The sequence below is a fragment of the Brachyhypopomus gauderio genome, chromosome 10, assembly GCF_052324685.1.
Source record: "Brachyhypopomus gauderio isolate BG-103 chromosome 10, BGAUD_0.2, whole genome shotgun sequence".
In the NCBI taxonomy this organism is placed as follows: domain Eukaryota; kingdom Metazoa; phylum Chordata; class Actinopteri; order Gymnotiformes; family Hypopomidae; genus Brachyhypopomus; species Brachyhypopomus gauderio.
The window spans coordinates 7,043,228-7,068,799 of record NC_135220.1 but is presented as its reverse complement, the minus strand read 5'-3'; the positions used below and the strand labels follow the sequence as shown (position 1 = coordinate 7,068,799).

The window sequence follows — 25,572 nt, the reverse complement described above, 5'->3', positions numbered from 1 at the left end:
GGGGCCCCAGGGGGGCCCTGGCCGAAAACTTTTTGCGATGCCTATCAACATTTATGGTACAATATATTTTTATTTCCGAGGATCCTCCATTTTAAGGATCCTCTGACTATTAGGGACTTTGACCCCAGGGCCTCTTGGGGGCCCTAACCATGCTTTTGGGCCCCTTAGGAAAATGGATGAGGCATTGTGGCACTGCTCTGACTTTGACTTCTGGCTATTAGGGGTCCTAGGAAAGGGGGGCATATTTTTAGAGGGCCCTGGTTATGAGAGCCCCTACCAGGGGGCCCTAGAGAAGAGCAGGGCATACCATTAGAGAGCCCTTGATCATGAGGGCCCCTGCTATGGGGCCCTTGACTTCCATAGAAGTCATTTACCATGACTCCTTGACTTCACCACTGGCTTAGTGTCACCTGTCAGTGACTATGTACCTTTGCAGACCCAGTCAGGTGCAGAGCAGGAATGCCAGCCCTGCCAGGCTACCACAGACCAGCAGCAGAAAGACCATGAAAGGAAAGTTGCAGGTGTGTCAGAACCACAATCAGACCAGCCAGCTGCATCGTGTGAGTGTCGTTTTTCAAATGAGGAGGGCAAGGACCCCAACTCCTGGTGTGAAACGGTCAACGACCCTGCTTTATGGCCCTGCACCATTACCGACCAAGTCAAGTCGATTCAGCCTCAGTCAGGCATAGAGACATTGGGGGTACCAATAGGAACTTTACAAATGCTCTACTCGGTTGCTCTCTACTCAACGGGCAAACTGTGACTAGGCAGTGGCTACTTTACTCTCCTTCAACTGGCTGTGTGTATTGTTTTGCTTGCAGTAAGCACAATACTTTTGTTCATGGATTTTCTGACTGGAAACATTCAGAGCGGATTGGTGAGCATGAGGGGAGTGTGGAGCATAGGGCTTGCATGCTAGCATTATATAATCGCTCCAGAGGCACAGCAACAATTGATTCTGATATTGTCAAACAAATTGATGCAGAAAGACAATACTGGTAGGAAGTTTTGAAAAGAGTTGTTGCAGTCATCCAGTTTTTAGGGGAGAGGGGACTTGCTTTCAGGGGAGATGATGAGCTATTAGGATCAGCCCACAATGGTAATTTTTTGGGCATTATAGAACTCTTAGCCAAATTTGACCCATTCCTAGCTGAGCAACTCCAAAGGTTTGGAGGTAAGGGAAAAGGTTCTGTGTCCTACTTATCATCAACAGTGTGTGAAGAATTGATCCATTTGATGGGACAGAGAACAAAGCAGGCAATTGGTAATGAGATCAAAGAATCAAAATACTTCTCTGTTATAGTTGACTCCATTCCAGACCTTGCTCATGTGGACCAACTTACTTTTATTTTCAGGTTTGTTAATAATGACGGACATGTAGTTGAGCGTTTTCTAGCTTTTGAGCCTATTGAAAACCATAGTGGGGACAGTTTGGCAGAGTGTGTCGTTGCTATGGTGGAGAATCTGGGCCTAGACTTATCCAACTGTAGGGGCCAGTCATATGATAATGCAAGTAACTAGGGATGCATAAATACCATTTTTTTCCAACCGAGTACGAGTACGAGTACGTGTATTTTTGTACTTGCCGATACCGATACCGATACTTACATAGAATTAAGCAGTCAGGAGCATTATGTAATAGTTATTAATGTAAAATAGTGCAATGAAATCAATACAAAACCAACATAAAACAGTGCATGGCCTATAATTTATAATTTATTTGAACATGAACATTTTTACCTAAACAATCACTAATCACCATGTCAACACAAAACTAATTTTTCAGTATTTTTACATTTTCTCTCGTCTAGCTAGCGTTTGCTGCAGTGTTGGTTGATGCCGTGTTCTGTTAGCAGTGAACTCCTCATGCTGAGGATCAATGACAATGATAACTAAAATAATTTATTATAAATAAATATAATATATAAATATTATTTATTATAAATAATATATATTTTTGTTTGTTCTTAATTATTAGGTCTGTGTAACTTCAATGTGTTCCACAAAGGCACTAACTGAGGAGATTTTCAGCCAATACGTGTAGCTACAACCTGACGCCAACTGAATCAATTTAAAGCAAACTTTGGTTCAACTTAATCATATATTACTAGTGTGTACACTCACAGAGTTTAAACTGGTTTTTAGTATTGCACTGCATGATTTTTTATGTTTTACACTTACTTATATTAGTAGCACCGCGGAGGCACCGCGGAGGCACCGCGGAGCCACCGCGATTACATCATTTTCGGCGCGCGGACCCTTGCGCCGGTCGCGACGCGTCAAACCTTGCTCAGGGATTACGTCACACGCAGCGCAGTGCCGTAGTGCCTGTATATTTACATTTTAATGGTCCAATGAAGATAATTTAAAAACCAGGACATTTCCTCACTTAAAAAACCAGGGACAGGACGTGAAATACGTACATGTTGAGTTGTCTGCTCATTAGCATAACGTGGTTTACGTCCACTGGACGTAACCACGTCATCTACACACAGGTGGGGAAAGGTTTTCCGTGATACTGATATCAAACTCACACTGAAATCACTGTCAGGTACTCGATGGGGCGCACGAGCTGAGTCAACTAAGGCTCTTTGGAAATATTATGCACAACTGAGAGAGGCATTGAATGATATGTCTAAAGATATGGAGGAGAAATGTGTAACTCGAAGTGAAGCCTCTGCACTCTGTGACAAATTGGACACGTTGGAGATTACCTTCATAGCATACTTCTGGGACACAATACTACAGAGGTTCCAAGCCACAAGCCTGTAGCTGCAGAAGCATGATATTGACATATGTACAGCTACACAACTTCTCTTGTCTTTACGAGACTATGAGATAACTTTGAGGTGTTTGAAGGGGCAGCTTTAAATGTCACCACTGCTGTCTCCCAAGAGTACAGGCATGACCTCCAGCGTACAAAGAAGCGGAAAATTATGTCTGATGATAGTGCAGAGCCAGGTGTAGCATTTAACGGAAAGGACAAGTTTCGGATCGAAACTTTCAACGTTGTCATTGACAAACTTGTGTCCTGTCTCAACCACCGTTTGAATGCATACACACACTTAACTGAGCTATTTGATGTTCTTTTCATGCCTGACAATATGTTCAACAGTGAGCTCACTTTAAAGGCTAACTCACTCGCTGCAGCATATCCTTCAGATCTGAACATGAGCTTGGCTGATGAATTGATACTATACAAATCATTCATAACAAAAAAAGAAAAACATCCTAGTAAAATGCTCAAAACCATGATAAATTTGAATTTACAGTCAACCTTTCCAAATGTCTACATAGCACTTAGACTTTTTTTGACTGTGCCTATCACAAATTGTGAAGGGGAGCGTTCATTCTCCAAACTGGCTCGTATTAAGAATGATCTCAGGGTTGAACTCACTGTCACTTCTGGCCATTGAATCACATTTGGTCAGACAGCTTAATTTTGATGAATTAGTGGATGACTTTGCAAGAAAGAAGAGTAGAAAGAAACTTATATAAAATAGACTCTTGAGTTAGGGTTAGTTAGTGACAGGTTGTTTAATGTATTAATTTATTTAGGTTTTTGGGGAGGGGTGGTGCGTGGGGGGGGGGGGGGGTGGTGGTGCGTGGGGGGGGGGGGGGGTGGTTAGGGGTCCTGTGCAACTCTTTGCCCAGGGGCCCAGACCATCCTTAATCCGTCCTTGCATCTACCCTCCTAATTTTTGTGTATTTTTCTGCACTTGTCCTCAGAGTTTAATCTAAACGTGCCTCGTATCTAAAACATCGGCGTCCAATGCATGGCCTTCAGTCCCCTGAGAACGCCTGGACCTCTATCTGTGAAGCTTCTGGAGTCGATGGTCGCCGCTTCCCCCGTGATTACTTTAACGTGACACTGAATCGGCACATACATGTCAAAGCAAATATTTGAGTTTCATTTAATTAGTTGTTCTCGTGCCTACCGTCTGAGAGGTCAGCGCGAAACGGTGTGAACATACCAAACAGGAAAACTTCAGAAAGAAAGGCTTAAGTTATTAGCGGAAAAACACGTTGTTGAATTTTGAGATGAATTTCAAGCATTTGTACATTGTGCTAGACTTTAATACAGCAAATACGTGCCATGTTTGGCTAGGTAAACGAATTGTATTATAGATTTTTTTTATCAAAAATATCAAGTTTTAGAGGTTATTCTAGTGAAACGAAGGTCATGTGAATAACCAATAACCCGAATCAAGTTTTAACACCGTTAAATAGTGATGTCAAACTCGAAACGCGAAATCGAACTGAATCGATTCATTTGAATCACGGTGTTCCGAAACACTTTCGAAGTCTGTATCAAAAGGGGAAAGTCACGTGACTGTTCCAAAAAAACGGGTTTCGTTACGTCACGTAGTTTCGAAACGTTTCGAATCTTTTCCCGTTTTAGTCCGCACTTAAGTTCAAGCAGCTGGTCCGAGATCAGAATGTTTACTAATTACTTGTAATCATTTGTGATTACAACTGATTACTTGTATTGTTTAATAAATAAAGGATTACACAAGCATTTCCCTACCTTGCAATGTAAAATTAATAATGTTAGCTATATCAATCCACTGACTAACAGTGTATCATAATGAAAAATACATCTTAATGACATCATTAAAACAACCCTGTTTTCATGACTAAAATTTATTTAGGAACACAATATGCTATGGGGGAATATTTCGTGTAATTTTTCATTAAAAACACATTACTTCAGTTTCTGTTAAGAAGTTGTGGATTTAGGCCCTGGTTGCCCACTAGATGTCACTGTGGCGTGTGATGATTCGAACGTTTCACAAGATCGAATCATTTTCCGAATCAATTGGTTCATTTCATTCGATCTCCCAAAAATCCCACTTTTGCCATCACTACCGTTAAACGCGTTAAGATGCACAGCCATGCGTCTTACGTAGATTTGCACGTTGTGATTTTCGCACGTGACGTTACATGGGGGACCGTTTAAATTCTGCTAACTACTAATCATACTGAGTTACGTAATCAGATTACTTATTAAAAGGGGCATAATCCGATCATTCAGTCTCCTAAAACTAATCAACAAGCCGTTCCGGAGAACAGTGCTTGCCTGCTCATCTACGCTACTTCCTGTACGCTGGCGTCACGCGCTGCACGGTGCGACGCAGAGCTCCGCGCGCGTTTCTGTTCCGACCAGAGATGGCAACATAATCCCCAAACACAGCCGGACTGGGCGGGTTACCGTATCGCCGAGTGGATGAGCGGTTTAAAAAAGACGGAATCCTGTCTTCGTCTACTTCTTGAAAGTTAGGTCTTAAGGCGTTTTCACGATTTAAAAAAAAATAATGGTTTTGCAAAGGATATTTCGAAGCGTGATCATGGGACCCCCGGGCTCGGGGAAAGGGACGGTGTCCAACCGAATCACACTAAGTTTTGGACTGAAGCATCTTTCCAGCGGCGATATCCTACGAGCTAACATCAACGCAAAAACCGGTAAGATGTGCATGTCCACTTTAGAAGCAACTGAAAGCGATTCTTGGGCGAATTTGGTTGGAGGGATCCGCTAAAGTGGATGCGTTCTCGGATCTTCCTACGCACACAGTTGACAGCAGCGCGCTGGCCGGGCTCTCCTAACGCACCCTGGAAAACACACTCTGTGTTGCACATTATAGCAACATGCAACGCCAGTATTTCCATACTAGCTGTGTGTGTGTGTGTATGTGTGGAGGGAGGGGGGGGTCTTAAACACGTTGTTTTCGATGCATCCAAAGTTTGAAACTCTAGTTCTTGTTTTTCCAGCTTTGCTGATAGCGGAACTGCTCGTGTTGCATACAGATCACGAAATTTTTCAACTGTTTTCTTCGCGATTGTCTTGTGTGGTCGTTAGCTGCTTCAGGCTCCTCCTGTTTGGACACCCGCCCAAACCAGCGTCTCCTCTAGATGTACCACGTCTCCCGTTCTCCGGTTAGTCGTTGTTTTGGTCGTTTCCTCCCGCCGGATCGATGCCTTAATTCATACACCACCCACTGCGCTTATACCCTCCTGCGTGCAGAGCGTGGCGTACGTGTATGCTTTCAGTGGATAGAAAGTATAAAACCATTATCGTTTACTTTTAAAAGCGTAAGAAGCAAAACCTAATGGATCTGGAGCAAAATGTCTGCTACGAAAAAAAAAATTCCCCCAACAATTCCCTCAGTCTCTTTCCAGCGTGAACACTGCTAATATTGAGTACACATGCAGATGCTGCTGAAAACCTCCATGCCCGTACATGTGAACTCTTCACAGGCACGTCGTCCCTCACAAAACGGATAAAAAACCGGACCGTTTGTAAAACACGTGTTATATCCCTGAAAAGTAATGTAATGTAATGTGCATGTCAATGCAAACATGCTTCTCCGTCAAATATTAAAATCTTTAAAAATATTAAATTTGAAGACCTACTGGACTATTACAGGCCTATTGGACATATGTTATGTCCTATTGTCATTGTTTTGTCGCGTTACACTCATTATTATTATTATTGGTAATTTTTTACGATGTCCTGTCTTTCATGTGTTTAGATTGACAGTAAAAAAAACCTAACCTCCATCTCTCTCTCTCTCTCTCTCTCTCTCTCTCACACACACACATTATAATTTATATATATATATATATATGGAGAGAGAGAGAGAGAGATAGAGAGAGAGAGAGAGCGCGCGCAGAAATGTGAACCTTTCAAATCAGTAGTAGCGGACTACTGTGTAGGCGTGGTGCGTGGTCCTATTATTCTTCTAACGATCGCGCTTGATTGACAGGTCGCTGTCACATACTCATCGAGAATGTGTGTCCCGCTTACATACTACATACATACTAATACTATGAGGTATACACTATTTACTGTATATTGTACTAATATTTCATTTTATTTAGGTGGTATGCACTGGCGTTAATTTGGCAGCAGAATATATGCCCCCAAAAAACTTTGTACTGCATGACTTGCATTAAAAAAAGGCAAAACCAGAATGAAAGACAGTAGGGCTCAACAGCGATCCATCCAAATTATGAACAGAATCAGTCCACGGATATCGACAGGTTGCCAGGAATTGGGTTTCCTTATTTGTATATAGCATTCATTCATTAGTTAGTTGCGTACAAAGGCCAAACACTTGTATAGCTAGGCTTTTATACTTAATTATAAGTATATGTCTGTTACAGTAGTTTCCAAGTTTAAGCTATCGCTATGTAGGAACCTAGCTAAATGTAGATTTATGCAGTATTTTCGTTCAACTAGGTAGCTAGCTACGTCTGATTTCCTAGAATTCTACAAGCAATTCATTTTGGAAGTTTTTTTGTTGCCATTTTACGACACTGGGATTTACTGGAACAGCATTCATTTCCTACATGCTGTGTACCCAAAAGAGCAAAATTAACCAATCGGGAGCAAAACAGCCTGCTTAACCAATCAGGAGGAAGGTAGCCCACTAGCTCCCCTGTAGCATCAGCAAGACAATGTCAAGCACTGCTGAGCAAAGCTTCACAAAGCTTCTGAGAACGAACAAAAAAAAGTTTTTATAGATAACGCAATTAAACCGAATGGCTTTGAAAAGTATGCTTTCCTTGTTGGAGACATTATGACCTGTGAAAGGTCCTTAAGTGTATAAACAAAACATCTAAATTCTGAGTTCAGACAGAAGGTACTCTGTGCTCAGAAACTCCATGGTACATATTCTGAAAAGTAGGTTGTGCTGCTGGTAGCCTAGGGTGGCTTCATTTAAGGAGGTAGTGCATAGTCCAGTTTGTAATCTAGGTTGTATAATAACTCTTGTTTTTCATGGATTCCATGTGCATAGGCCTTTCCTGTAAAAGTTAAGAAACTAAAGCTAATTGCAGTACAATGTCGCTACTAAATCACATGAAGTCCAACTGGTTTTGTTAAAAAGTGCATGAAGCAAGTCAGTTAATCCAGTGTGCAACCCATGTCATTACTGCATGGAACAAACTGATGTTTTTGCTGATTGTGCAGAGCTGGGTCTTTTGATGAAAACATGCATAGACCAGGGTCAGCTGGTGCCTGATGACATCATCTCCCGCCTGGTCCTGGCCAACCTCAGGGACATGGACCACAGCAGCTGGCTGTTAGATGGTAAAATGCTCACGTAATACTGCATCAAATGAACTGGAGCCCCATACGGCACCATACAGTCACGTCCTGCCCCTACATCTCCCATATGGCACCATACAAGCCCGTCCAGCCCTCTAGTCAGTTGCCCCCTACAGTCACAAGTGGCACCACACAACCCCCACACGGCCCAGCATGGCCCCCGTACAGCTCTATATAGTCTCATACTCCTGGGGTCAGAGTGCTGGTGAGTGGTTAAACCTCAGCTGAAAAGCAAGAATCCAATTACAATGTATTACAGCTACACAAGTTATATAAAACCAAGAATATTGAAAAACTAAGACTTGGTTCATGCAAAGGATTGCTTTCTTAAATAGTATAATACTATTAAAATGTAAAGTGCAAAATAGAATCAAATGGTGTGTTGCATAAACACTAATTTTGTTTTACTACTGATTACTGCTCAGGGAACATTCTGAAGTTAATAAATGTTTTTTGAATATGTAGATGCAGATTATTTGGTTAAAATTACCAGCACTGTGGCTGTAATGGTACAGGAGAATCTTTTAAGTTTGGACCAAGAATGAGAGTGGGCACGTGGGCCTTGCCAGATGTGCTGCGGGCGCTGTGGAAAGGGCAGGTTAACCATGGGAACTCTGTTGGCAGGGTTCCCCCGGACTGTGGCGCAGGCTGAGAGTTTGGACAGCATGTGCACCTTGGACACGGTCATCAACCTGGACGTGCCGTTCGAGACCATTAAGGAGCGTCTGACGTCACGCTGGGTGCATCTCCCCAGCGGCCGCGTGTACAACACTGAATTCAACCCACCCAAGATCCCCGTGAGTCTGCAGTGTCTGCTTGGTTCTGGGTCACGCAACCCACTGGGCCTCAAGAAAGGGTCACAGTCTAGGGTTAGTTAGCAAGATTACACCTGGATTACTGATCTCTTCTGTGTGGTTGATTTGATTTGGATGATAAAAAAAAAACAAGCAACAGGGAGCCTAGCAGGTTTATTTTTATTTTATTAAAGCCCAGAGTTTTATTCTTTCTCTAAGAACAAGACAAGAGAACTGTGTCCTCAGACTGGACACACAGCGCTTGGTGCCAGATACCAGTGGGCTACATAGCTAAAACGGTCATTAAAATTAAAGTAGGTCAGTTCATCCTGAGTCAGGCCTAAAGAACCACAGGAGTGAATTTGTGATGAGAACAGTGGCTTTCTGCAGGGATATTTACAACACAGACCTTTGTCCAGAGTCAGGGATTACTGTGTGTTCAGTGAATGATGAACAGTCATCATTTCACAGCCCTGGAGGGAGTAGTGCCCTATAGGCCCTGTGACTCGGCCTGTGACCCTTACATTACTTTTACTTTTATACTTTAAGCAGTTTTGAAACCAGTACTTTTACACTTGAGTCAAAAGATTGACTTGATACTTCAACTTCTACAGAAGTGTTTTTAAACCCTAGTATCTACCCAAGTAATGAATGAGAGTACGTTTGACACCTTTAGTCTTTCCCTTTTATCATATATTTCATCTTTATTATCACTTGTCTAAGTGTAACGCGAGTTCCACCGCGGAGACTTTTATAGTAGAGCGAATCCAAACGCCAGCCCATGGGAGAGGGTCGTGCTTAACCCTCCGTAACAACACATACGGGAATAGGACATTAATCGTTATGCTGCTGTATGCACAACACGAGGCAACAAACGAGAAAAAAAATGACACTCACGGAGAAACTCGACGCAAGGGAAAAAAATGGGAGAACAGAAATATGCGGAATAATCAACGCGAAGCAAAAACCAGGGGAGAACAAATTAAGGATGCCAGGGAAAGTAACTGGCTCTCTCAAATGAGATTTTGCAGCTAGGACGTGTTACGTTGGAGACAAACCAAAACTAGAATAGCCTGCTGCTGCTGAGCAATGGCTGCGTGCACATGATGTACATCAGTCACTGTGTTTTGCTTTTTCAGCTCAGCTTGAATGCAATGAACTAACGGCAGCACCCTGTTATGAACATTATGTTGTAAATAGCGTTTATCGAAATATTGAAAGTGTTTACAAATCATATTACCGTTATTGAAACATTTTCTATCGCGATATATATTTATATTGAGTTATTGTCTAGCACTACCTTCACCATTATCATTCGCTTCCACCCTCACTGATATGGCCTCACTTTGGGAAGAGGGCAGAATGTTTGTTGGTTAAACAGATGAACTCTGGAGGAAAGTGGTTCTTGTGGTTAACAGTCTGCCTGGACCGCAAGGTTGGCAGATGCAGTCGTTAAAATGTGCCATTTTTCAGATTGATGTTTGAGCTGTAACCTCTCTCTCTCTCTCTCGTTTCCATGGGTGGTCACAACAACCAGCTTCGGCTGCACGACGCATAACTGTCTACTGTGTCTTGACCTCTGACACAGAAATTGGTGCAGTCTAGTGTGAAGTAGTGTTTGTCCTGGAGGCTCACAGCAGGGCGGAGCACGCTGGTTCCAAGGTCACTGCAGGCTGGACGTGGCAGATGGCAGGCGGCTGCATGAGCTTTCGTCAGAAGCCCGATGTTCTTGTGTTTACTGTTAGTGGTGGAGAAAATGCTAAAGCACATTAGAGCAGGAATGCTGTTCAAACTTCAGTAGATACTACTAAAACAAGGTTCCGAAAGTTTAAATTAACATTATTTTACAATATATTTTTGCTAGACAGCTTTCCAGGCTATCTGCCGACAAAGCTACAGCTTACGAAGCCTGAGTTCTCATTGTGTGTTCGTATTCTGCAAAGCACAGAGCGACCTCTGGCCTTGAAGCCATATGAGGGTGTGGAGTTGACTGATAGGGAATGATATGAAATGATCTGGGTGTGGCGAATTGTTCCTGTGGTCTGCGAGTCCCCTGAATTCATAACTGTTGTGCAGTGCAAGAAAAAGGAAGCTCTGTACATAAAGTAGACAGTACTCTAATACTCTAAGTGCTGTTTAACAATGTGCACAGTACATGAGAATACGTATCACTTCCTCAAGAGCTTGTAATCATTAACTGTACTTCACCTTGGCTGCATGTAACAGCCCTATCTTGAAATAGACCTCACCGTACACATTGTTCCTACAGGGTCTTGATGATGTCACAGGAGAACCTCTGAGCCAGAGGGATGATGACACGCCTGAGACGGTGACCCGGAGGTTGAAGGCCTACGAGAACCAGACTGAGCCGGTTCTGGAGTATTACAGGTAGATGGGAGATCTTGTGGAACCAGGCTGAGCTGGTTCTGAGGTATTACAGGCAGTTGGAGTTCCTGGGGAAGCTCCATTCCTTAAAAGTTGCATGCAGTTCCTTGACAGTTAATATGGATGTTTGTAAGCAATTAACTTTTCTTAGTATTTAGTGGACCACAATAAAAATGAATTATTGCTACTTAAGACATACACTCACTGGCCACTTTATTAGCTACAACTTGCTAGTACCGGGTTGGACACGCTTTTGCCTTCAGAACTGCCTTAATCCTTCGTGGCATAGATTCGACAAGGTACTGGAAACATTCCTCAGAGTGTCTGGTCCATATTGAAAAGATAGCATCACACAGTTGCTACAGATTTGTTGGCTGCACGTCTATGATGCTAATCTCCCATTCAAGGCCAGTCGAATACAGTGAACTGTCACGTTCAAGAAACCAGTCTGAGATGATTTGCGCTTTATGACATGGTGCGTTATCCTGCTGGAAGTAGCCATCAGAAGATGGGTACACAGTGGTCATAAAGGATGGACGTGGTGAGCAACAATACTGAGGTAGTCTGTGGCATTGACACAATGCTCAATTGGTACTAATGGGCCCAATGTGTGCCAGGAAAATATCCCCCACACCATTGCCCCAACTACCATCAGCCTGAACCATTGATACAAGGCAGGATGGATCCATGCTTTCACATTGTTGACGCCAAATTCTGACCCTACCATCCGAATTTCGCAGCAGAAATTGAGACTAATTAAACTAGGCAATGTTTTTCCAATCTTCTATTGTCCAATTTTGGTGAGACTGTGTGAATTGTAGCCTCAGTTTCCTGTTCTTGGCTGACAGGAGTGGCACCTGGTGTGGTCTTCTGCTGCTGTAGCCCATCCGCCTCAAGGTTCAACGTGTTGGGCATTCAGAGATGCTCTTCTGCATGCCTCGGTTGTAACGACTGATCATTTGAGTTATTGTTGCCCTTCTATCAACTCAAACCAATCTGGCCATTCTCCTCTGATCTCTGGCATCAATGAGGCATTTGCACCCACAGAACTGCCACTCAATGGATATTTCCTTGTTTTTTTGATAATTCTCTGTAAACCCTAGAGATAGTTGTGCGTAAAAATCCCAGTAGATGTCTGGCACCAACAACCATGCCACATTCAAAGTAACTTAAATCCCCTCTCTTCCCCATTCTGATGCTCTGTTTGAACTGCAGCAGATTGTCTTGGCCATGTCTACATGCCTAAATGCATTAAGTTGCTGCCATGTGATTGGCTGATTCAACATTTGCGTTAATGAGCAGTTGGACAGGTGTACCTAATAAAGTGGCGAGTGAGTAAGTTTTTCATACTGGCTTTTCATACAATATGTGTAATACTGACAAAAAAACTCATATGTACACATTGCTACTGAATTAACAGGAGTAAAGGAATGTTGACGACCTTCATGGGGACAGAAACCAACAAAATCTGGCCTCACGTTCAAGCTTTCCTCGCCAAGAAGATCCCTCAAGCCCAGCAGGCCAGCAGACGGATGTAGAGCACTTGGGACCATTTGTACAGAATCCAGCCAGTCTGCCACTACAGTGAAGCCTGGAGCCCCAAACCCAATGTGCTGCTGTGGGCAACTCGCATTCAAATGAAGCTTTGCGTTCAAACGCAGGCTCTGTGAATGAACGTTTGTGCAGCAGTAATATAGTCTGCGCAGTGCCAAACTGCTTTAGGGTGCAGAGGCTTTGTGCTTTTTCTGCCACTAACCGATGGAATTATGTTTTGTGCTGGATGTGACATGCATTCGAACCACTGTGGTCTTAACTGCAAGCATCCAATCTCCTGTATGAAAAAAATCAGAGCTTGGATTATAAGGAAAGCCTTGCAACACACACTGCCTTAGTGTAGCTCTCTGGAGTAGCAGAGCAAGCCATGAGCTACAGGATGATTCCAGACTACAGATTCTGTGAACTTTTAGGGGGGTATATTCTCTATTGTAATAGGAAGGATTTGTAGAATGTAATTCAGGAACTGGTCATTTATATAAGAGCAGATCTTGTTATGTAAGCTCAGTCTAGTCTTTTTAAAGTGATTTAATTTTTTCATCTGGCTCCCATGCATTTTCAAAGTGCACTACTGTCACCATCTATTCCTAGACCACAGGTCTAGCTTTAGTTCAAAAGCGCACATCTAGAATTGGTTCTAGAACATATGGCTAGCTTTAATTTTAGAGCACACACATCTTTAATTCTAGAGCACATGTATAGCCTTAGTTCTAGAGTGCAGGTCGAATCCAGAGGGAACCTCAAGAAAGGTTCCTGTAGAAAGAGATGCTCTACTGTTGGTTGAACATAACCATGTGATCTTCTGTGGCTGTGCTTTTAATTAGTATTGTGTTTTTCAGTTTAGTCATCTAATTTTATTTTCACTTAGCCTTCATTACAAGTCACTCCTGAATCCCCAGTATGGGTGCCATTTTATCTAAGACTAAATAATGTTTGACTTGTTGAATGATTTCATATAAATCTTTGTGTCTATTTTTAAGAAAGATCAATGGAATGCTTAATTTTACATATGTATTTTCCAAATATCATTGCCATATTACAATTGATCCCATGTCATTGCATTAATTGAGAAAACTAAAGAGAATAAATATTCTTTTTAGTAAACAACAGCGTTTTGGTTGTTCACATCCTTCAAATTCAAACCACAAGTGATTTTGCTTTAAAAAGTAGATTGAATAAGGCAGCAGCAGTGACCTGGTCCTATTCTGCCCCCCCCCCCCCCCCACACCCCACACACACACACACACACACACCAGCTCCTACCGCACAAAACCAGTCTCTAAATGTAGTACAAAGAACGGTACTGTGGCCTAATGTGTTGTGCTGTCTGTCTCTTCTGGATCAAACATTAGTCAATTTAAAATACAAATGAAATCTTTTATTACTGAACAGGAAGAATGATTTCAACGGTCAGGCTCTCCTAGACAGACATCTGTGGCACCTTCCATTGGCTGGGGTTAGGGGGGTAGTAGGAAGCATGTAGTTTTCTGCGTCACCTCGTGGATTTGTCAGGACGAAGCCAATCGAGCCAATCAAGATGGGATGAATTCTGCTGGTCATCAGTCAAGGGTGACATTCTGGTGTCCTGGAGCACAACGACCCAGAGAAGTCCATCCAGGTTCCCTTGGGGTATGTGGCTGAATGTCTCCTTAGCACAGCTATCAATCAATCAAATTTTATTTATATAGAGCTTTTTACAACAGTTGTTGTCACAAAGCAGCTTTACAAGTGCCGAGTCCTAGCCCCCAGTGAGCAAGCCAAGGGCGACAGTGGCAAGGAAAAACTCCCTAGTTTTTTTTGCATGAGGAAGAAACCTTGAGAGGAACCAAGACTCGGGGGGAACCCATCCTCTGGCCGACACCGGTCACCATGACAACACCATGGGCCTGGTGGTGGAGAAGACGAGGTGTGGTGGAGATGGCCCTCGTCTTGCAGTTATGGCTGTCAGCTCTGCTGTAGTGGGGTGCTTCAGCGAGATGTGTAATCTACTCCCTCCACATGCAACCGTGACTCAGCAGTTCTCCTAGCCCACACCTCAGCGCGAGATGATCACACTGGCCCACAGCTGCGTGGCGCGAGACGGATCCCTGCCTGAATTACAGGCTATGTTTAAATGTCTAATCACATCATGCTCTAGAACGATGGAGTGATGTTCAGACTTCAAAAAAATGTAATTGGATTTCAGCGTCTGGCTGTGGCCTTGAGACTACCATGGTGCAATACAGTGACGGTCGATGAGTGGGTGTGTGTGTGTGTGTGTGTGTGTGTGTGTGTGTGTGTCAGAAGGAGAATGATTTCAGCCACAGGACTTTATTTGTGCTGTTCACATGCTAGAGCCAGTGCAGAGCTGCAGGTCCAGGAGGCATCTTTTATATCCTCATGTGCAAGGACAGAAAGCAATGCACACACAAACACGCAGGCGCGCACACACACACGCAAGCACACGCACAACCCCCCAATACACTCCCCCCAACACTGTCTGTATTTATGCTTCCAACTCACACGAGAACACCTGAAGTTCACAACACCTGCAAACAAAAGCACCCATCCCTTTTTTGTCCTTTATTGTCTCAGTCTGTATAAAGTGCAGCACGCGTTCAGACGCTGATAGAAATCCAGAACGAAGAGCCCCGCGTCCATGAGCTCAGCCCGTCTCCATGATCTCCAGCTGTACTGGCCTCGGAACTCCCACAGAGCAGAAGAGGGGCCATGTTCACGCATCTCTCCAGCAGCCCGCTGATCTCCGAGGCCCACAGGGCAGCTCGCACCGAGCTCAGGCGCGTGAGCTGTTGTCCTGGTGCAACGGAAAGGTGCAGTGGCCGCCACCTGCGCTACGATGTCTCCATCAGCCTCGACTCATCTGGGTCCCAGTCGTCCTCCTTCAGACCTCTCCCAGGGGGCACACACAACCCCGCATCCAAGCACCGCTTTATATGATACTCTGCCACCTGGTGGGGGGAGAGAAGTTAGTCTGATGCATGAACAAGTGCAGAAAAGCATGCTGAAATGGCCACATGACTGCAGAAGGACCCTGTAATGCCCAATTTTCACTCACATGGTCCAAACATACAACACACACGGTTTCAGAAGCTCAGAATGGAAGGATTTATACATGCAGGAATGAAACTTGCCTTAGCAATTCAATCTTGCATATAAAGTTATACATAGAAACATTACTATATTTAAATGGATGTCAAGTTTCCACATTTTTCTCTGTCAGCTATAACTGGTCCAACACAAATGCCAGCGTTGCCGGGCGCTGCTACCATGATGAGACACTAACTGGGGCATTCCCCATTAGCACTGCTAGAGCAGTGTGAACAATGCCTTTAACCAAGGTGTCACCATCGTGGGGTCAATATAGTGGTGGCATAGTGCATACCTGTGGGTTCATGGTGCTAAGAACATTCTGAAGAATGTGCATGTCTTGAGACTGGATACAGGCCTTTAGCTCCTGTAAAGTAAAACATTTCAAAGTAAGGCTGAATTACTAGTATCGTTATTGCCATTATTACATAACTTTTTTTTTTTTTTCACAGCACTTACTCTGAGCAATATTTTCCCATAATCAAGCCCTCTCATCTTTAAAGCATATACCCATGTCCAGTGTTTACTGGACGAGTCAGCCAGAGGGCCTCCTGACCCCTGGTCTGGGTCTCCTGTGAGATTTCAGATTGCACGGGATTGCTCTGCTAGGCTGTGACAAGGTTCTGCATTTGAAAATGTGCAGAGAGCAAAAACTGATAGTATTTTAAACTTTTCGCGAAACACCCAATCCAATCAGCAACGGCTAGCTGGGTTGATCATAGATACGTTGACCAATCAGAGTCAGTGACTGTGTATTGGACAGCTGCTAGGCTCCCCCTGTGTCCCTCACAGGAGCGTCTGTAGAGGGGCACTTACAGGAGGCAGGGACTCCAGGACTTCTCTGGGGTCGAGGCGACAGCTGGGGGGCATGGCCTGCTGCTCTGGGCCTTTGGGGTGGTCCCGGGTAGACTTCACGGCATATTCCCTCACTCTCTGCTTAAAGGCCTCGAGCTCCATGTGGAAGACGTCCAGATAGCCCTCCTGGCCTGCCTTAAAGAACGGGGTGAAAGAAGGAGGGGTCAGAACCTCATACCTGGCATTCCAACACAGTGAGGGAGGGTCCTAACATTATTCCACCACCAGGTTAACTTCACCCATCACTGTGAACATTTGAAGTTCCATTCTACCTGTGTAATCCCATAGCATTATGTCAGGAGTGGCCAACCTGCGGCTTGCACAAACGATCTGTGCCGTGGCCCGGTTACCTCATCAGTTCTGAGGGCGACAGACTGCTACATCTTCGTGGTGCGCAGTTTGTATACAAGCCTAGCGAGTTGCTAACACTTTTAAAACCGACATATATAAGTAGAAAACGTGAGACTAGCGGCATGACGTATCTGTACTATTGTGATTGTGCTTTGTGCCCTGCGACCACGGACTTGTGCTAACGGGCCACCCAATGGAGGATGGGTTCCCTTTTGAGTCTTGGTCCTCCCGAGGTTTCTTCCTAATCCCCACCCTATAGGGAATTTTTCCTCGCCACTGTCGCCTTTGGCTTGTTCATTAGGGATCTGGACCCATACGATTGTAAAGCTGCTTTGTGATATGTGTTGTGAAAAGCGCTATATAAATAAATTTGACTGACTTTGCTTTGAGTCTCGTTGAGTGAGATGCGGTCTTTTGTCACACATTTTGGAATAAACCACATATGAGGTGCAGCAAAGGCACCGCACACGACTGAGGGAGGCTTCAAAACTACTGCCACTGTCTGTTCTCTTCTTCCTAAAAGTGAGCGCACATCAGTGGCGTAACGAGTGTTGATAACGGAGTTTATCCACTTTTTACCTAGAAAACAGTTGCGTACATAACAGAGCTTGTAGTGTGTTTGTGCGCATGCATGAGCAACCTTGCTATGCAGTGACCTACGTCCTCCAACCGTCCTGAAGCATATCACGCCTTATGTTTATATCGAAGTTTGTGTTTGTTTTTTTTTATGTGCTGTACGCTTAGCTTGAGTTCACCCCGGTATTTTCATCAAACGTGCATGTGTGTGAGATGAAAACACCGCCAAGCTTCCCAGTCAGGACAAGATCACTTAAATAAACAATTTGTGTCAAGTTTGCTCTCAAAATGGCAGGGAAAAACTGCACAGCAAAACAAAAATATGAAGATGAACAGAGGAAGTTTTTTACAGAGTAGGCAGCCCTAGCCTGGCACCCGGGAAGCAGTTGGGGTTAGGTGCCTTGCACAAAGGCACCTTAGTCATGGCCTCAGGCCTGGGAATCAAACCCAGGACCCTTTGGACTAAACCCCACACTGTTTGTGAGAAAGAGAGGAAGGGATGGGTGATGTTCAAGCATGCCCATGTGTATAATGTGGCTCTTTGCTGTAACACAGTAAAAATAGTGGCTCTTGGTCTCTAACGGGTTGGCCACCATTGCATTATGTTATGCAGTGATTACCTTCAATTACCTTAAACATCAAACCCAAAAGAAAGCAAGAGAAATAAAATCTCACAAAACTGTCAGACACACACAAAACAATCTGGATATTTTTGATGGTTGGTTACACAGTGCTCTGTGCTGACGCTAGTACTACTAGTACTGTATTACACACACTGTAACCTTACCTTTAAACCTTTAACCTGATTTGTCTGTCATGAAAGTCAGATGTTCTTTCTTATACAACACAAATATGGTTTTTGTTATAGAAAACACATTTACTTGGTACTGGATATCTGGTTCTGTCGCTATGCCACCTTGTGGTCAACTTGCCTCATTACTCTGCATTGTTTTGATGCTATGTTTCTGCAGGACCAGTACCTAGTTTCTTAATCTGATTTAATCTGGCTAATCTAGTTAAATCTTTTTTTCAGGTAGTCCACGACTCCTGATGTCTCCAATGCCTCCAATTCTCCCTTGGTGGATCTACATACTCCCGAGGTTTCTTCTTAATCCCTACCATCATAGGGAGTTTTTCCTTGCCTCACCTCGGGCTTCTTGCTCATTAGGGATCTGGACCCATACAATTGTAAAGCTGCTTTGGGACAACGTGTGTTATAAAAAGCGCTATATAAATTAATTTGACTTGACTTGACATACTGTACGGTCAGTGAAGGCTTAGTTACCTTGAAAAAGTATTCCAATTACTGATTACTCCTTTTTAAAAGAACTTAGTTACATTACATATTACTTGATTGTAAAAGTAACTACGTTAGATTACAAGTTACTTTAGTAGTTACATTCAGCAGCAAAATGAGTTTTTCCAATACTCACTTTATTGGAAGTGCATTTTAACAGTAACAATGTATCTCCCGACATTTAAATAATGTATCTCCTGACATCACGTTTGTGTTGCTGCGCGGTATTATTTATAAATCTATTTGTAAACGTAATACAAGCGAACTATTCAGTCGGACAGCTATTTGTTGTGAAACGAAATACCATTACAATTTCAAGCAATTTAAGTAGGCAACGTTAGCCAAAATTCCAGCACTTTTCAAACCTGGAAAACAACACAACATTAAAGTTCAGGTCAGGTAAATGTTCTTTCCCCTGTTTTAGGGGTATTTCTTTACACTACCATATATCGTTACGGACGTGAACGCGCTCGCACTTTCACAGGTTCGCGCGCTCGCACTTTCACAGGTTCGCGCGCAGCGTGCGAAGTCGAGCGCTACGGTCAGACGCAAAAGTATAACTGAGCCAAGAAGAAAGCAAAAATATATATTTTACTAGTGGTGGGCCATTATTGGCATTCGATAATGGGATACTCTTATCGGACGATATAAAAGTTATCGCCATTAATCTATTCTTAAAGTTGGGTTGGGAGCTGGGTCAAAATAAGTAAGCAAACTAGGATGCATTGTAAAAAATGTCTGTTGAATTTACGGTAATAAACTATAAAATAGCAACAGTAAAAGATCATAAAGTAGAAAACAGTACATTACTGTAACAGATGCAATAGTTTACTTTTAAAAAATAAACAGTATATAAAATTAATTTTTACAGTCATAATATGTAGAAAACACACATTTTAAAATGTTAATTTCAATATTTTAGGTAAAATATATTGGAAAATTCCGTAATGTAGTAAACAAGGAATTACCCTAAAAATAAAAAAAATATTCAGTCTAAATTACAGATTTTGCTGATGAGTAGCCTACTCATCAATTTACAGTGAAAACCATTAATCAATCAGCAAAATCGCACCTTGATTTCTACAGAAAGAAAATGCTAAAAATATGGCCAGTTCTGTAAGGTAAAGCATGTTTAAATATAGGACAATGTACTGCCATTTTAGAAATTGTCTTTGTAAATATGGGTCAAATATTTATACATTGTGACTGTGGAGACGCTTCTCCCGACTGTTCTTTGTTCAATTATGTTTTATGTAATGTTCTCTGATTGGTTTATCACTGCCAGCGTACGTACTGTACACATTACATATCTGTGTCAGGGATAGATTTTGGAATTCAGTGCACACATTAGGCGCACTGCTGATTTTTGAGAAAATTTAAGGCTTTTAGGTGCGCCTTATGGTCTGGAAAATACGGTACTTAACTAATGCTAACCTTTTTTTGTGGCTGTGTAACCATGTAGGCTTTGTCTAAGAAAAACAGCGATTTTTCCAATGATCTCATTTTTTATTATCATGATTACATACAATATAACTGGACATTTAAGGAAATAAATCACGTTCTTTCTACATTAATAAATAATATGTACACAGTTTAAAAAAAATAATTTCCAAAAGCATAAGTTCATAAATATTTAACCCTACAACCTGTGAAAATGTAAGACTGTTAAAACTTTAGCAGGCACCTATTGAGTACTTCACAAATTAACCTAAAATATTATGCTTACTTTAAATTATTACATCTGATTTCAAGATAAGGTTCTAAATCATTATATAAAGGGCGAGTGAGACGACAGAAGAGAGACTTTTCAAATGCTAACGGAACCAGAACGCTTGACCCTGTTTCAATTAAATAGCGCCATTTCTGCGCGCCTAAAGCAATACGCATCTGTGGAGATTAGGCTCCCTGCGAGGCTAGCGAGAGTTTCCCGACTCCTGGTGACGAAAAAGAGATTGAGGTAAACATTCCAACATAAATTGTCACAATATATGAGAATAAAAGCATTCTTTATGGCTCTTTTGGGATTGTAATTACGTTATTTTACTATTACCTTACGTTTGTTTTCTAGCTAGCTAGGTCAGGTACATGTTAGTTAACGCTAGTTATCTAGCTAACATTAATATTAGCTTGAATTTAATTAACGTTGTTGTATAGCTGTCTGTATTTTGTATTGTCCTTCTAAAATATATTTTTTTAAATGTAGTTATTCGTGGGTAAGTTAACTTAACGTTACCTTTTTTTCTGTTGAAGATTAGTTACACCTCAGGTTGGTAAAGGAAATGTTTAGCTGTAGTTTCTGTAGCAAGCCGATTAAGACATTGAGGGGTTATGTGCTTCACTGCAAACTTCATCGAAATGAACCACGTTGTTTATTTAAGTGCTTTGGAGCTGGTTGCAAGCAGACATTTTGTAGATACCAGGCGTTTAAGGCTCATTTTTACCGGAGGCATAATATGTCTCCAGCTAATGTTACTGTCATGTCAGATATTACTGCTTTTAAATGTGCAGTGGCATTGTGTGAACGCCAGTGCAAAGACATCAAAGATCTAATAATGCACCTGAAGGAGCATATTATGGAAGGACGTGTCGTGACTTGTCCAGTGAGAGGATGCACTAATACTTTCAAGGTCAAATCTTCATTTACTGCCCACATGTCACGGAAACACAGAGATTTTGCAGGTCACAGTGTCAGTGACTTGTACAGAGAATCTGTTACTCAGTCAACATCTGTTCCTGCTGAATCAGATGAATTTGACCCTCAGGTGTATGAGACATGCACAAACACAGGCCCAGATGAAGGTGATCTGGATGGGTCTGAAAATTTCAGTGATCTTTTTCTTCGAAACGTCTGTTTATTTTACTTGAAACTACAGGGGCACTTTCTATTACCTGTTTCTACCATACAGAACATTGTTGAGGAGATGCAAAACATACATGAGCTGGGCCAGACATATACTTTGAGTAAACTTACTTTATTGCTAAAAGAGGAGACGTCTTTATCTGATCAGGACATCACCAAAATTTGTGAGTCTATCAGGGGTTTTGATGTGTTCTCTACATGTCATAAGGGGCCAATGAGGACAGCATATTCAAGAGCTCAGTCTTTCAAACAAATATTCAACTATGTGGAGCCTACGAAAATCTTTTTAGGAAGTGATGAGAACAGGTCAGATAGGTTTGCTTATTATGTGCCTTTGAGAGAAACTTTGAAGTGTGTCTTAGAATCTGATCTGTGGCAGAAGTGTGTGTCAAGAGAACACTCAAGTGAGTCCCCCTCAGATATTCTAAATGACATCACTGATGGTCAGATATTCCAATCCAATGTTTTTGGATTATTATTATTATCCAATTATTTTTGTTCTACAGAACAGAGTACTGAAATCCATAGCCAGTCAGCACTGTCTTCTCCAACTTCCTCAACACCCTCGTCACATTCTTCCTCCCCCTTGCCCAGTTGCCCGATTACTGCTCCAGATTGGGTTGACAGCTTCCAGATTCCACTGGAGAAGTTTCCTGAAGCCTTGATGCAGTGTCTGGAGAGGGGGAAAAGGCCAAGCCCACGGTTACGGAGAGAAATGGTCCGTATTGTTGTTACTGAAATGATGAAGATCTGTGCTTCACCCAGTAAACGAGCTTCAACACAGTTTGCCAAAAAAATGGTTGCTAAGTATCCACAGTCACTGCAAGATGTCATAGAAGGTGATGTGGTAGGTCCTGGCTATCACTCACTGGTCAAGCAGTTACAAGCCAGAATTGAAAATGTGAAGCGTTCTTCAGCACCAAGGATAATGAAGCGCAAACAAAGATCGGATGAGTACGACACAGATGAAGTTCCAGCTGAACAAAGGGCAGCAGTTCAAGATACATATGGATGCATCCAGTGGGAAATGAAATTCTTGCCAGTGAGTGAGACTCCAGAGAGCCAAAAGGACAAGAAAGACAAAATGAAGGTGTTATATGATCAAACTAACTTCAGCCCAGATGAGGTAAACACTCTTATGAAGTGCACCTACTATTCTCAACGTAAAGAAATAAACAAGGGAACAGAGCTGCAGACCCTCATTGAGGACTGGCCTTTTTTGTTCCAGGAGATTGGCATGACGGTCCACTTCCAAGAGCTCACTGGGGTATCACTAAAAGAGACTTTCCTCAACAGTGTACAAAAAAAAGGAAAGCGGCTTCTGGACTTCATGAGAACCATTTGTTCAGACAAGAACAAACGAGTTCTGCAGACTGTCATGAAGCTGACATTTTTGAGAGGACAACTGGAGGGATGCTCAGAAGATGTTAAGGATATGGTGCTGCTTCTTCTCTCCTATTTTAGGGAAAAAGAGGAGACCCTCTTGCACTATGTAGAAGAAACATGTCTGGCACATGAAGTACAAGTGGAAAGCTTGCCTGTGACCCCATGCATCATTGTATGTGGTAAGCTGAACTTAAGCTCAAGAAATGGATTGTCATGTTTTAAAGTGCAGTTCTTTCCCATAGTTTTCTCCTCTGTAATATATCCTTATATTGCAGTTAGACCAATCTAGGTTAGACCAATTTGTACTAGCAAACTATACAATTTTTAGCTGAAGAATGTTTTCAAGATAGCACAACACATTTATTGTTAATTAGTTTATTGTTTTTCATACTTCAAACTATTTTATCAGCACAAAAAGGTATTTGCTTGTCAGTATACATGTAATTCATTTTGTTGAAGAACAATCCAATAGTTCTAACCACAGGGAAGCTGGTAGGTCAAACTTTCTAAATCTATTACACTTGCAAGGAGGAGAAAACTCCTTTGGATGAGGAAGAACCACAATTAGCACTTTTTAAGGCCACTTTCAGATGTTAATGACGGCTGTGCCTCCACATATTTTCTATCTTTATATTTTTTGCAGGAACCTCTTGCTATACCTCAAGGCAGTTCATGGTATGTGTGGACCGCAAAATTATGAATGGCCAAATCCCTACCTTCATCTCTGCCCTCTGTTTGATGTTTGGAAGCTATTACTGTCTCAATATCCACTATCCAGTGGAACTGGCTTCCACACTTGAGTTCCTTCAGAGGTAAAGACACATTTTTTTACTTCCTTATTCTGAACAAATCAAAGTATGTTGTAGTTGATTATGAATTCTTTTGTTCACAAAGGTGTTTTTTCAACATTAATCCGGAGAAGGGAACAAAGGTTGAAACAACAACAAAAAAGAAGCATCTGGCAGTGAATCCAAGAGTCCTCACCCTCATCGCAGATCTCTCTGATCATGAGTGGAGAGAGACATGCTGAAGATGGACTTGCCCAAATGAACTGTCAAGACTGAACTGTTACACAACACAAAATCTACTGAATAGTAGACACTTTGCTGTATCTTATCTTTGCTGTATGTTAATCCTTGACATTCAGGACAGTGGGTTTTTTTTTTTATATATATATATATATTTTAAAAAAAGGACTGTTTTTTTATGTTTTCAGTTAAGTTCAGTATTTTAACAAGCAGTGTTTTGGTTCTGTTAAATGGATCTGAACTGTATTATTGTACATGGTGCAATTACTAATGCCTAATGATTACTGTACTTAGTAAGTTCAAGGCAATGCAAATTATTTTATTTTTAGTCTTGTTTGGCTGTTTTTTTTTCCACCAGTTAGGTCTTACACTTTGAGGGGAAGACCAGCTTTGTTCAATTCTGGAAATGGCAACTAGCAATGTTCTTCTTTAATATCTTGTAACGCATGTCTAAAATCTTCAAATTTTGCATTTTTTATTTTTTTAAGAAGATATAGCCACTTATTGCAGGCCAGGTGGTCTTGGCATAGTGACTGACTTGTTCAGCTCTTTTTTTTTTTGTTCTATTGTTCTGGTAATGTGTTTCAGAATCTGGTTTCCTCAGTCCATTAACTGTTTTAAGTGGCTCAAGAAATAACATAAATATATTAATGTTGTTTTTTTCTTGTGTTTCTTTTATTGTGCTGTATAGAGGATCACAACAGTCTGCAGCAAACACCTGACTTGACTTTTGAGTGCTTAAGCAGAACTAGTGTACATGCTTTCATTTTCAGTTAACATAATGTCTGTGTTTGGACTCGGTGGCGTTACTTTTGGTGCCACTTTCATATTGTTTCTTCATTCCACCATGGATTACTTTTCGTTTGTTAGGACACATAATCTCAGCACTGCTTTGTGAGTAAACTGGGAAAGTTATTCGATCTGTTCAGTCTGACTTGCACTGAGAATGTACTAATGCAAATGACTCCATAATAGTCTGTACCATGGTACATTTATTTCCATTGTAACTTACCATAGTTGTATGTAAAATATATGCCAAGCAACTGTAGTGTTGTATTTTTTGCAAGCATATTCTGGCAACCACAGTTGCCAGTAATTTACTGTATTTTACAATAAAATACTGTAAAATAATCATGGTTGTAATGTGTTTATCATAGAGATGGGATGTAGTTGTTTACAGTAAAACAGTTGTTTTTAAAATGATTCACCGTAAATAGGTTTATTTTAAAAAGTTGTTAATTTTACAGCGTATTATTGTAAACTGTAAAAAGTCATTTTCCGTAAAAAGA

General features: G+C 41.9%; 3 protein-coding genes across 6 annotated transcripts in view; 2 read left to right on the top strand and 1 right to left on the bottom strand.

Moving 5' to 3' along the window:
- The first annotated feature begins 5,049 nt into the window (after positions 1-5,049).
- Positions 5,050-13,949, top strand: ak3 (adenylate kinase 3). 2 transcript variants are annotated; one of them, XM_077019099.1, is made up of 5 exons: positions 5,050-5,463; positions 7,973-8,092; positions 8,735-8,907; positions 11,174-11,335; positions 12,710-13,949. In XM_077019099.1, exons 1-4 carry the CDS (start codon positions 5,316-5,318, stop codon positions 11,294-11,296), a joined length of 564 nt encoding a protein of 187 aa, XP_076875214.1. In that variant the 5' UTR covers positions 5,050-5,315; the 3' UTR covers positions 11,297-11,335; positions 12,710-13,949. The 2 variants fall into 2 exon arrangements, with proteins under 2 accessions (XP_076875214.1, XP_076875213.1); XM_077019098.1 differs by having other exon boundaries at positions 5,056-5,463; positions 11,174-11,292; positions 12,710-13,947.
- A 145-nt stretch (positions 13,950-14,094) lies between these two features.
- cdc37l1 (cell division cycle 37-like 1) overlaps positions 14,095-25,572 on the bottom strand; it is a 52,334-nt gene continuing 40,856 nt past the window's right edge. For both annotated transcript variants that reach the window (XM_077019096.1, XM_077019097.1), the window contains exons 7-9: positions 16,747-16,920; positions 16,226-16,297; positions 14,095-15,791 (exon numbers count right to left, since the gene is read on the bottom strand). In XM_077019096.1, coding sequence (XP_076875211.1) covers positions 15,675-15,791; positions 16,226-16,297; positions 16,747-16,920 — 363 coding nt within the window. In that variant the 3' untranslated portion in view covers positions 14,095-15,674. The remainder of the gene's footprint in view (positions 15,792-16,225; positions 16,298-16,746; positions 16,921-25,572) is intronic.
- Positions 18,680-24,404, top strand: LOC143525314 (uncharacterized). 2 transcript variants are annotated; one of them, XM_077019094.1, is made up of 4 exons: positions 18,680-22,995; positions 23,098-23,434; positions 23,899-24,067; positions 24,150-24,404. In XM_077019094.1, exons 1-4 carry the CDS (start codon positions 21,289-21,291, stop codon positions 24,283-24,285), a joined length of 2,349 nt encoding a protein of 782 aa, XP_076875209.1. In that variant the 5' UTR covers positions 18,680-21,288; the 3' UTR covers positions 24,286-24,404. The 2 variants fall into 2 exon arrangements, with proteins under 2 accessions (XP_076875209.1, XP_076875208.1); XM_077019093.1 differs by having other exon boundaries at positions 18,680-23,434.